Raw genomic sequence first — 12540 nt, 5'->3', positions numbered from 1 at the left:
ATCTGGGCGAGCATCGAGGGTGTAGGTGGACGGGTCTAGGCGAGCATCGAGCATCGAGTTGGCTAGAAAACGGTTAGGCTGCAGCAGGTCTGGGCGAGCATCAAGTGGGGGAGAGAGTTTGTTTTGCGACAAATCTGAGCGAGCATCGAGGTGTAGTGGACGGGTTTGAGCGAGCATCGAGCATCGAGTTGACTGGAAATGGTTGGGTTGCGACAGGTCTAGGAGCTCTTCGACGACGAGGGGTAACGAAGCAGATTGAGCATGGGTTCTGACCAAACAACAAAATGCACGAAAAAACTATCTGAACTTATGGTATGTCTGAGCGAATGCTAGTATATCTGAGTGAGTGCTGGCAGACTGTGACTTGTGGTAACGAGCGAATCTCGTGGATCTACCTCCATCAACAGCCAATTGACGGTGGCAGAGGTCAAGTGGCAGTGGTTAGAATTCAATGAGACGAAACTAAAAAAATGAAAGTGGCTCTGATACCATGTGAAAAGAGATATTTGACTGAATAAATTCTTATATTTACTTGAGAAGATAACTAAATTTCCTAATTATAACCTAAATATATGTATAAATAAATGAACGCCTAAATATCTCAACATAGGATTATAGCATAGTCAAAGATAGATGTAATGCATCAATAAGTTATATTCTTTTGAATAAATTCTACTTCGAACTTTATGAATCTTTTTTTCCATCTGATATGCTTTTTGACGGGAACAGTTTAGTTTTGTATACCCTTAAAAAAAGAAATAGTTTAGTAAATCAACTTTTAAAAATACGTTTCAATAAATTGTTTTATAAAATTACATCTCTACTATATAAATTTTAAATTATCAAAAGTAATGATTTATCTAAAATAGTCATATATTTCGTCGTAATTTTTTCTTTTTGTTAAATTTTCTAGAACAAACCTCCATTTCTATGTGCTATGATAAATGTAATGTAGGTTAGTAATCAAAATCTAGATGTGACATCTAATGACTCCGACATTTTTCTACATCTTTCAATATGTCTTGTTTTTACGTACATATTTTTTAGGAAAATTTCCAAAAGGTCATCGAACATAGAATGTCTCCAAGTTAAGCCCCATGACCGAGTCACTAAAAATAAAGTACAATTTGTTGGTATAGATAGCAACTTTCAAATTCTTTTGTGTCATTCTTTCAATTCGCAAGATGTCTCATTCAGATGTGATTTTGGTTCATTTACGTACCTTTTCTAAATTTGGACGATATAACATATATATATATATATATATAAAGATATGTACACATGTAATATATGTATGTCCAAGTTAAGGACATGTTCGTCAAGTTGAGAGCATTGTTCAAGGGGTAAAAGACACTAATAACCATTTCAAGTATCAACACTGTTTGATACCAACAACCACTGAAATTAGTCTTCCTATATATATATGTAAGGTCATCTACAAAGAGATTCTACTTGGAAGCTCCAACTTCTTAAAAACTTTTTAATCTTACTTTTACTAATTCAAAGTATATGATTCTTTAGCAATATACTCATTATAAATTATGGACAATTATTTTAAATGATAAAACGATTGAAATACTTTTAAATATAGTAAAATCTCACTTTTATTGCTAGACATCTATCAATGTGATCGTGATTGATATTGATATATGTTTATCAGTGCATTCCACCCTAATCACATATTGAAAAGTTCAAAAACATTTTTAAAAAAAAATCAGTAGTAGACAATTAGGTAAAATGCACGCCAAAGATATCACTCCATTAAAAAAAATCTTAGTACAATCTAGGCATTTAAAGAATCAATCCAAAAGAAAACCCAATCTAAATAATTTTTTTCTTTTAAATATGAGGATCAAAACTAGATAATTACTACCTAAAAACACTATTTTCAAAATATATTAATGATTCTTTTCTGGCATCTCTCAATCAACGTCGACATTTTTCTTGAATTATAAAATCGAGAAACTTCTACAAGTTGACTGAATCACTGTCATCTGCAACCTTTAAATTACCATATGCAAAAGCAAAACCACCCAAACCCAAAATTTTAAAGAGAAAAATATTAATGGGGGAACACAGAGCACGCGCCGCCGCCACCGGGCCATTTTCACTTCACTCCCAAACCCAATACTTCTCTCGCCGTGTCACCACTTTCAACTACCTCTTTGCCGCCGTTTACTCCATCGCCATCGTTGCTCTGCTTTACTACCATTTAGCTTCACTTCTCAATTCCACCTCTTTTACTTCCTTCTTCATCTCCCTTTCTCTGTTCATCTCCGATGTCGTTTTAGCCTTCTCCTGGATCACCACTCAAAGCTACCGCATAAATCCCATCCGCCGCCGTGAGTTTCTCGAAAACCTCAAACTTTTGCTCAAACAGGATTCTGATTTTCCGGCGTTGGATGTGTTTATTTGCACGGCGGATCCTTACAAGGAGCCACCGATGAACGTCGTCAACACGGCTTTGTCCATCTTGGCTTATGACTATCCGACCCGAAAGATTTCGGTCTACATCTCCGACGACGGCGGTTCTGCTATCACGCTCTTTGCTCTTATGGAAGCCGCCAGGTTCGCCGCCGAATGGTTGCCATTTTGTAGGGAAAACGACGTTGACAGGAATCCTCATACATTCTTTGCTTCCAATGAGGATTCTTATTGCAACTCTGAGAAGGAGAAGATCAAGGTATTATTACGATCATAATCAAAATTAATCATTTCTTTACTTAAAATTTGGATTAAACGATCATATCTCACCTAACATCAACTTAGAGTTTGAGGTGAATATATTGCATAAAAAAGAAAAAGAATATATTTTGAGTAATGATTACTAGACTTCAAATCTATGGACTTATATGAAGAAACAATTGTTTTAGTTTTTCCATGAATTTTTTAATAAGATAGACTACGTGGCTTCAATTATGTATAACAAATTGAAATTTATTAGGTAGAGAATTAAAAGTTGAAATTACTGTTAGTGAAACTGGAAGAATTGAAAATTATGTTTGGATGTTCAGATAATGTATGAGAAAATGAGAATGAGAGTAGAAAAAGTTATGGAGAAAGGAAAGGTTGAAGATGAGTTCATCAATGGAGAAGAAGAGCACTTGATTTTTGATAAATGGACAAAATCCTTTACTCCTAAAAATCATCCTACAATCATTCAGGTACTGCTTCAGTTCAATTCTCCTTTTTATGTTTTACTTTTCCAAAATTTTAATAATATCTTTTTTTATTATTGTCACATACACATTTATATATAAGCATATGTCACATACACTTTTCATTATTGAATTAAAAAAATGACAAAATTTCATGGAAATTCGTGTGTGAGGCAGGTTTTGCTTGATAATAGTAAAAATAAAGACATCAGAGGAGAATCAATGCCAAATCTCATCTATGTTTCAAGGCAAAAAAGTTCAACTTCTCATCACCATTTCAAAGCTGGTGCTCTTAATACTCTGGTAAGTAAACCATAAAACTCATTTACCTTCTTTGGTTTTTTTAGATCAAATTTAAAATCTTCCCTATTTTCTCTCTTAATCTATTCTCTAAGCTATTTATTGCAATAGCTTCGTGTATCAGCTACAATGACCAATGCACCAATTATTCTCAATTTGGATTGTGACGTATATTCTAATGACCCAGAAACACCAAACCGAGTCTTATGTTATTTATTGGACTCAAAGCTTAAGAGTAATTTAGGCTATATTCAATTTCCTCAACGTTTTCATGGAGTTAGCAAAAGTGACATCTATGACACCGAGCGTAAGCGAGTGTTTACATTTAATAACGCTGGCATGGATGGGCTATTAGGGCCAGCTTATCAAGGCACTGGGTGCTTTTTTGTTCGACGGGCTTTCTTTGGAGGTCCATCATCAACATCATTCGTGTCACCTGAGCTTCCCGAACTCAACCCTAATCATGTTGTGGAAAGAGCCATTCAATCTCGAGAAGTCTTAGATTTAGCCTATGTGGTTGCCCGTTGTGACTATGAAAACAACACCAAATGGGGTTCTAAGGTATGGTTACTATTATATGAAAATTCAAATTAATAATTTCACTTTTTAGAAAATAAAATGAATGAGATGTCAAAATGAGCATAACATAATTTGCATAAAATATGTGTTTTCAACTTCAAGGTTTGAGGTTTGATTCTATGTTCATATATTGTCTTTAAAATGAAACGAGATTTTTTTTCCATAACTTTACCAACTACCATGTTATTTTGTTTGAAGATTTGTTTTTGGAATGATTTTTTTTTATTATTTTTTGAATAATTGTTTGTAAAAAAACTATATTTTTTACTTAATTCTTTCTTAAACGTGTCAAATAAGCGGCCAATGTACACTTGTTTTTTCAGATTATTACTGGTAATCTAGACATTTATATTCAATGGTGAAAATAATAATAATAACTTAAAGAGTAATAAATTTCCTATAATTGGTGGGAAAAAAAATTAGATGTAATCCCTTTCTAATTGTATATGTATTTTGACTAGAAATGTTTATTTTTCATTTTGTCATCGAATTTAAATACAAAGATATATAAAAGATGCTCTTGAGTTTTGTACTTATAAAAAATAATCCGATCTTTCAAAAGTTAAAAAAATACTTTTAAATTTTAAAAATGAGTTAAAAAAAAATACCTTTACTATTGGTTTTAGATGTAAACTGCTAATGTTTTGTTTAAAAAAAATCCTTAAATTTAAGAAAAGTTAAAAAAAAATATTCTTACGGTTGATATAAGAACAAAAACTGTCCATATCTCCTTGCAAAAATAACTATAAAAAATTTTAAAAAAAATTAATAGATACTTTTTTTTCATATAGATACTCTCATTTTTCTCCAATTTTTCAATTCTTACACCAATTTTCTCAATAACTCAAATAAAAATCTAAACTTTAAGTTAAAATATAAAACCCTACAAAAATCTAAAATCAACATCTCCTCTTAAAACATGTTAAAACAATAAATGGTCAAATAAAAAAATTGTATTTGACTATTAGCACATATTTAACTATCGTCGTTTATTAAAACATTTAAGTTCTAAAATCTCTTGGTATTTTCACTTTACATTTTTTTTTCTTTTTCTTTTTCTTTTTTTTTTTTTCTTTTTAGTTATAGTTCATATACACTAATTGAAGTTGCCAGTTTTATTTGTTATTTTTCTAGATAAACAAATGTCAAACAATTAATAAAAAGGGAGTAATAGAGTATTGAAGAAGAGAGAGGAGAAAAAAAGGGAAAATAAAAAGGTAAGATGGTATTAACGATTTATGTACATATACTAACGATAATGGGTTTTTTAAAACTTTTTTTTTAAGTTCAAGGTTATTTTTTAACACAAAACACTAATAGTTTCCATCCAAAACTTCAAGGTTATTTTTTACACAAAACACTTATAGTTTTCAACCAAAATTAACAACAATAGTATTTTTAACTCATTATTGAAAGTTCATAAGTATTTTTAAAACTTTTGAAAGTTGAAAAATATTTTTGACACAAAGTTAAAAATTTATCCTAAATTCAATTAGGTTGTTATCTTCTTTTCGCATTTATCTTTATATATAAAAAAGAAATAGTAAAAAGAAATACATTCTAAAAGTTAGAGATTTCAAATTGAACACAAAAAATGGTTGTAAATGGTCCTTAAACACTAATTGATTGTTAGTTTGACTAATGAAAAAATGTTGAAGGTAGTTAATAATTGTTAATTTAGTGAATTATTTTAATTTTATATTAAAATTAGATATTTTAATACATCCGAAACTACATCAACTTGTTTTTCAAGTAAAAAAAAAAAAAAAAAAAATCGAGTATATTATAAAAAAAACATACATGATTAATAATTAATGAGACATTCTATATTTAGCAGTTAGGTTTTAGATATGGATCTCTAGTGGAGGACTATTTCACAGGGTATTGTTTGCAATCCGAGGGGTGGAGGAGTATATTCTGTAATCCAAACAGAACAGCTTTTTACGGGGATGCGCCTAAAAACCTCCTAGATGGGCTGAATCAAGGGAAAAGATGGATTGTTGGGCTTTTGGAAGTGGGCTTCTCAAAGTACAGCCCAATCATATACGGTGTAAAGACTATGGGCCTTCTCATGGGCCTTTGTTATAGCTACAACGCATATTCTTGGCCCTTTCTCTCCTTTCCAGTCACCCTTTATGCCTTCCTCCCCCAATTGGGTCTCATCAATGGCATCTCCCTCTTCCCAAAGGTAATTTCGAAAGCTTTAACCTTTAACCTTAAATCTTAATTTTTATTTTCTAGTTTGATAATAATTTTTTTTCTTTTTTAAATTAAGTCTATTATTTAATTCCCCACAATTTCTTACAATAATTTTCATCTATCTTGAGTAAAGAAATTGAATTCTAAACTAAATTCCAAAAATAAAAATAAGTTCCATCTCATAGATCCTCGATATATTTGAACTTTTAAAAATTAATTGATATATTATAAATAGATTTTGGTTTTATGTCTGATAGAACTCCAAATTTTTAATTTTAATTTAGTGTCTAATAAGTCAAGTGAAGGACTAAGTTGACACAGAGTTGAAATTTCATGTATCTATTGGAAATAAAATTAAAGTCTAAGAAACTATTAGACCTTTTTTTTTTAAGTTGATGAACCAAATAGATATAAAATTTCAAGTTTCTGGAATCTATTACATGTTTTTAAAATTTTCTAAGATCAAATAAGCACAACCTCTAAGTCTAGAGACGAAACGATTAATTTAACTAACATTAAATTAGTATATAAGTTGGTGTGAACATACTACGACTAACATAAGGCATATGCATGCTAAGAGATCACATGTTGGGAATTCTACGAACTTGATTTAAATTTAGGAAATTTAGGCTTTCTTGATAATAGTTCCAATTGTAATACATTAAATAAAACATATTTGATAGGTTTCAGATCCATGGTTTGTATTGTATGCATTCTTGTTCTTGGGAGCCTATGGTCAAGACCTTTTCGAATTCATGTTAGATGGAAGCACATTCCAAAAATGGTGGAATGAACAGAGAATGTGGAGCATAAGAGCTCTCTCTAGCTATTTCTTTGCATCCATTGAATTTTTTTTGAAATTCCTTGGGATTTCTGCGTTTGGATTTAATGTCACTAGTAAAGTAATTGATCAAGAACAGAGCAAGAGATACGATGAAGAATTATTCGATTTTGGAGCATCATCCCCAATGTTCTTGCCAATGGCCACGACGGCCATCATCAACTTCGTCGCCGTACTCATTGGAATTTGGAGAGCATTGGGCGGAGCGTGGGAACAATTTTTCCTTCAAATGTTTTTGGCTGGATTTGTGGTGCTCAATTGTTGGCCGCTTTATGAGGCCATGGTGTTTAGGAACGATGGAGGAAAATTGCCACCCAAAATTACTTTCTTGTCCCTCTTTCTTGCTTTGCTTCTTTGCTCTTTATTTTCTGCTTTTTTGCATGTATTTTGAAATTTATTTGTAATTGTTTGAGTAATTTTCAATCTTTACAATGTTGATGTTTTCAGAGTCGATCTCTCATCTCTACATTTTATGTTGCAAATAGTTCTCTCTCTTTTCTCTTCTTTCTTTCTTCCCTTTTTTTTTTCTTTCTTTTTCTTTTTGCTAGTGAAAACAAAACCACTTTTGAACAGGTGAAGAATAAGACTTTTCATGTAAAGAAATGAGGAAGGATGATATATTTGTGCCATTTGGGCCATATATTTGGATCAGGGCATTGAGTGGTTCAAGGGATTTATTATTAGATTATCTCAAATATATATGTATGTGTAGATATAATTTTTCATTTAATATATTTTAGGATTGTTTTTAAATAAAAGAAAATAAACCAACTTATATACAAATATAGCAAATATCACTGTCTATCTTAAATAAAAGAAAAGTAACCAATTTATATATAAATATAGTAAAATGTCATTGTCTATTATGATAGATTGTAATAGACAGTGATAGACTTCTCGCGGTCTATCGCTCAGTAATGAAAGTATATCACAATCTCTGATAAACAATGATATTTTGCTTTACTTGAGAATATTTTAACAATTTTACCATTTAAAATAATTACTCTATAGTTTATATATTAAAGAAAGTAAACATACTGATATTTTTCAAATATATTTTATAATTTAGATATTATGTGTTTCCATTAATATAAATTTAAAAAGTATTATAGTTAAAGAGGGGCCATGTCTTTAGGAATCTTACTTAAACATGGTTTATAAATATATAGTATCATACAAATTTAAAATAACTATTTAAATTATAATCCAATTTATAGATATGTTACTAAATATGTATCTGAAAACATAAAATGCAACTTTGTTTTCACTGAATTCTTTGTTTTTAGATTTTCTACCAAATAGATCATAAACTTTCAAGTTTGTTTCATTTTCGTCCTTAAAATTTTTAATTTAATTTATTTTAGTTCTTAAATAAAACTTATAAAAGTTTAATGACGGTTTATTTAAAATCAAACTCATAGTAATATATATATATATTACAATATGTGGGGTCGTGAATAAAACTTTAAATCTGGTTCGGTTGAATGAGAAATTTTGGCTAATCACAAGTTGTCACATCACAACAACGAAAACCCAGACCTATTCTGGAAATTAATTAGATCGGATAGAGTAATTAAAGTCGTTTGTTCCCAACCCAATTCAAACCCAGTTTGTTCCCAACCCAATTCAAACTCATGGTGAAAGTTTGAGCCAAATTGAAGATTGGGCTCAAGTCGAATATTTGGGCCCAAAAGCAATAGGCCTAAGCCCATAAGGCTCATGGAAATCCTTTAAAATTAGAGGCCTTACCCCTTCATTTGAAAGGGGGTGAGAAGCATTGGCAACGTAGTGTTGAAGCTCTAAAGATTTCAAGACTCTGAAGCTCTGTTTGATCTAAAGATTACAACCTTCTATGGATTAAAGACTTGAAAGGCTAAAAGTTCTTTGAATTCTAAAAGACTGAAGCTCTTATCAATCTCAAGTTTATAACTTCCTGAAGTTGGAAGAACTAAAAGTCAAAGCTTTCTAAAGATCTAAAGTTCCAAAGACTGAAGCTCTTAAGACTTGAAGAATATAACACCTTTCAAGCTCTGAAGATTCAAAAGAATATAACTCCTATCTAGCTCTAAAGATTGAAGCCATTAAGCCCTAAAATTCTGAAGACTGAAGCTCCAAACTCTCAAGTTTAAAGACTATAAGATTGAAGCTCCAAAGGCTGATCCAAGACAATCAACAAGCTAGAAACCGATCTAAGTCAATAAACAAACTAGAAGCAGATCCAAACTAATAAACAAGATTAACAATTCTAATAGCCAATCTTCCAAGAAGATAAATAAGCCCAAAGGCCAATCCTCTAAGAAGATCATTAAGTCCAATGGTCAATCCTCCAAGTATATTAACAAACCCAAAGGCCGATCCTCCAGGAAGATCATTAAGCCCAAAGGCCGATCATCCAAGAAAATCAACAAGCTTAAAGATTGAAGTTTATTTTTCGAGAGAAAGCATCAAAGAATCATATAATAGAGATTGTATTCACTATACTAAAAGTAATACAAATACAAAATTCAAATTCAACGAATCAAATTTTTCCAAAAATCTTGAACAGATTGGCACGTCCAGTGAGACCTCTCTACCTTTCATCTCTCTCTCTCTCCAATAAGATTACATGGCATCTAAAGATTACGCTTCAAAAATTCAAGTGATACTTACACGAGACCAATTACTCGCTGTCGTCCAAGGAAATCCAACAAATCTGGAGAGCAGCAAGTCTCCGACATGGTAAAGAATATATGGGAGAAAATGTCAAAATCAATAAAAGTTGGAGTTGTCATCAAAGATAACAAATCTACTTCATCTTTTGAACAATTAAGCAAAGAGACTTCAAACTCAAATATAATGCCAGTCATGATGGCCGACGTGGCAACAAGTGAAGAAATGATGGTTGAACTTAAATTAACTTTCCACTAAATCAAATTAACGTGTCGGTCATTTCATGGAATATACAGNCCAAAGCAACGTGTCGGTCATTTCATGGAAAAAAATGAAAATTTTGGTATGCGAGGAGAGTTATTGGTCAAACAATTTGTTTGAATGTTGAAAGAAAAATGTTTTTGCCTGGTACATTGACCTGGAGTTTGAGTCAATTTACAATTGAAAACAACTTGAAAAAGAGTTTTCAAACCGCTTCTTCAGCATAAGATGAATAGTCAATATGTTTGAGCTCACCACATCAAGCAATGAAAATGTGAATTTGTTATTGATTACATAAATCACTGGAGAGCTGCAAATCTAGATTGCCAAGACCATCTCATTGAAATATTTGTCGTTGAGATGTGCGTCTAAGACATGTATTGAGGACTTCTTTAAATTCTTTTAAGGTATAAAGCACCGTACCTTTGAAGAGCTAGTAACTCGTGCCAAGGATATGGAGCTATGTATCATTAGCCAAAGAGACTTTTAGTCTCTAATATAAAGAATCAAGAAATGAGGTTGATGTGACTTTAGAAGAATATATGGTTGTCAATACAACCCCTCTTAAGTCGTCTTTCAAAGGAAAAGACAAGAAACTGGAAAAGTATAAAAAATATGAAATACGCCATTTAATTTTAAAAGAAAGATAAGAAAAATTCTATCCTTTTCCTGATTTTGACATTCCTGATATGTTAGAACTAAATGGATTTGAATTCCTTGAAGGGGAAGCAGTCGAATGCCAATTGTCTCGAACTTTCGTTTTACAAAACTTGAATATACAGAGTGATAGAAACATGGATAAACAAAGAGAACTAAGCATGCTTTTCTATTGTGAAATTAGAGAGGAAAAAGGGAAATGCAAAACTAACCCTTGAAGAATCGTCTTCTAGCTTCCTCTCGTTCATAGCACGAACTTGATCTTCTCCTCATGAAATGATCAACCATGTACACATCAACAAGGTTGGAATCCGAACACCACCACAAAGTCTTCCTCGTTATTCTCAAGGTGAGAACCAACAGAGAGTGTGTGGGATTTTGTAGGTTAATTTTGGTGAAAGGAGAGTCTGGATATTGAGAGAATTTAGTAGAAAGAGAAGTTGATGTAAAGAGGATTTTTCATAGAACACTTTTGTGTCAAAAATGATTTTCACGTATCTGTCTTTTCATCCAACCCATCTTCACCCATATAAGAGATCAGGGAAATAACTTTCCACTAAATCAAATTAACTCCCTAAGGAGTTATTGTTTTTTAATTTGTTTTTAAATTCAAAATTTAAAAAAATTATAATTTAATTATATTAACCAACTAATATATTTAAACTATACATTATATCTCATATAATATATAACCCATAGTTTATTCTATCTTATATAATATAACCTATAATAAATATTTGAATGTGATTCAAATATTTATTTCTCTCATTAAAACTTTATATTATAATGTATCATATACATTATATTAATTGTATCTTATACAATTAATTCCCATTATTAATTTGAACAATTCAAAGTAATCCAAATTATTTTGATTCTCATTAATCTTATTGAGCTAACATAGGGACCTTATGGATCTTTAGATTAAAGCTCCAATGATACTTGATTAATTAATTAAACTCTGTAATTAAATTAATCAACCTTCATTAAGTGTTGGTTACTCCACTGAAGAACGACAGCTACACTCTTCACACTATAGATATATTTATGTGTTCATTGGATATAACCAATCAGCAGTGCGTTGACCCTTCACAGATTGCTTGTAAGTAAAGCTAGGTCAAAATTATCGTTTTACCCATATAGTTACATCTAACTCTTTAATTACCAACAATCCCTCTACTAAACAATTAATCATAGTCCAACTACAATTAAAGCTCTCTCAGGCCAGGAGAGGGTGTGGCACCACATTGTTCAAGATCCGAATCAACCCTTTAGGGAGAAATTTATCTACTTACCCTAACAATCGGGAAGGAGAGAATTTCTTCATGTGTAACTATGTTTCCAACTCCCCAATCAAATGAATCCTCAAAACAGTAGGCATATTGAGTTAACGAATCTAGCCACTCTCACCCATGCAGATTAAAGGATTACCCTCATAGGCAGGAGTTTATAACTCACTCAGGATTAAGGTTAAATCACCTATGATCATCCTGGTGAAATGTAAGTCTCTTCAAGCAATGATATTATAAACTCTTTGTGTAAGATACACCCACCCACATGTTTCTACATGAATGATCAGGATCAGATCATTAGTAATACTTTACAACGATTGTAACAATTATAAATCAAGACGTATCCGAAGTGTTAACAGGATAAGGTATCCAACCTTATCTATCTACTATAGACCATTCAGGTTATTACTTAAACATGATCCACCTATATGTCTCTACATACATGTTTAAGTTACATCTAAAATCTTGGATCTTAGTTTATTGGTTTTGGGTTAATGCAATTAAATGTCAAATAGAATAATGCACATTTTATTAAATAAATAATATATTTGTACAAATATAATTTTACAAACTACAAAACCATGAGATTTAGGGCATCAATCCC

The 12540-nt window shown here is 31.4% G+C and overlaps 1 protein-coding gene across 2 annotated transcripts; it reads left to right on the top strand.

Annotated features, from left to right (window-relative positions):
- Positions 1-1978: 1978 nt before the first annotated feature.
- LOC120090660 (cellulose synthase-like protein G2) lies at positions 1979-7543 on the top strand. 2 transcript variants are annotated; one of them, XM_039048385.1, is made up of 6 exons: positions 1979-2683; positions 3015-3164; positions 3336-3461; positions 3570-4019; positions 5875-6225; positions 6920-7543. In XM_039048385.1, exons 1-6 carry the CDS (start codon positions 2066-2068, stop codon positions 7466-7468), a joined length of 2244 nt encoding a protein of 747 aa, XP_038904313.1. In that variant the 5' UTR covers positions 1979-2065; the 3' UTR covers positions 7469-7543. The 2 variants fall into 2 exon arrangements, with proteins under 2 accessions (XP_038904313.1, XP_038904307.1); XM_039048379.1 differs by having other exon boundaries at positions 5872-6225.
- The last annotated feature ends 4997 nt before the right edge of the window (positions 7544-12540 follow it).

This window comes from Benincasa hispida, chromosome 1 (assembly GCF_009727055.1).
Source record: "Benincasa hispida cultivar B227 chromosome 1, ASM972705v1, whole genome shotgun sequence".
Taxonomy (NCBI): Eukaryota; Viridiplantae; Streptophyta; class Magnoliopsida; order Cucurbitales; family Cucurbitaceae; genus Benincasa; species Benincasa hispida.
Note: the sequence above shows the minus strand (reverse complement) of the source record. Positions and strands in the feature narration are given on the sequence as shown.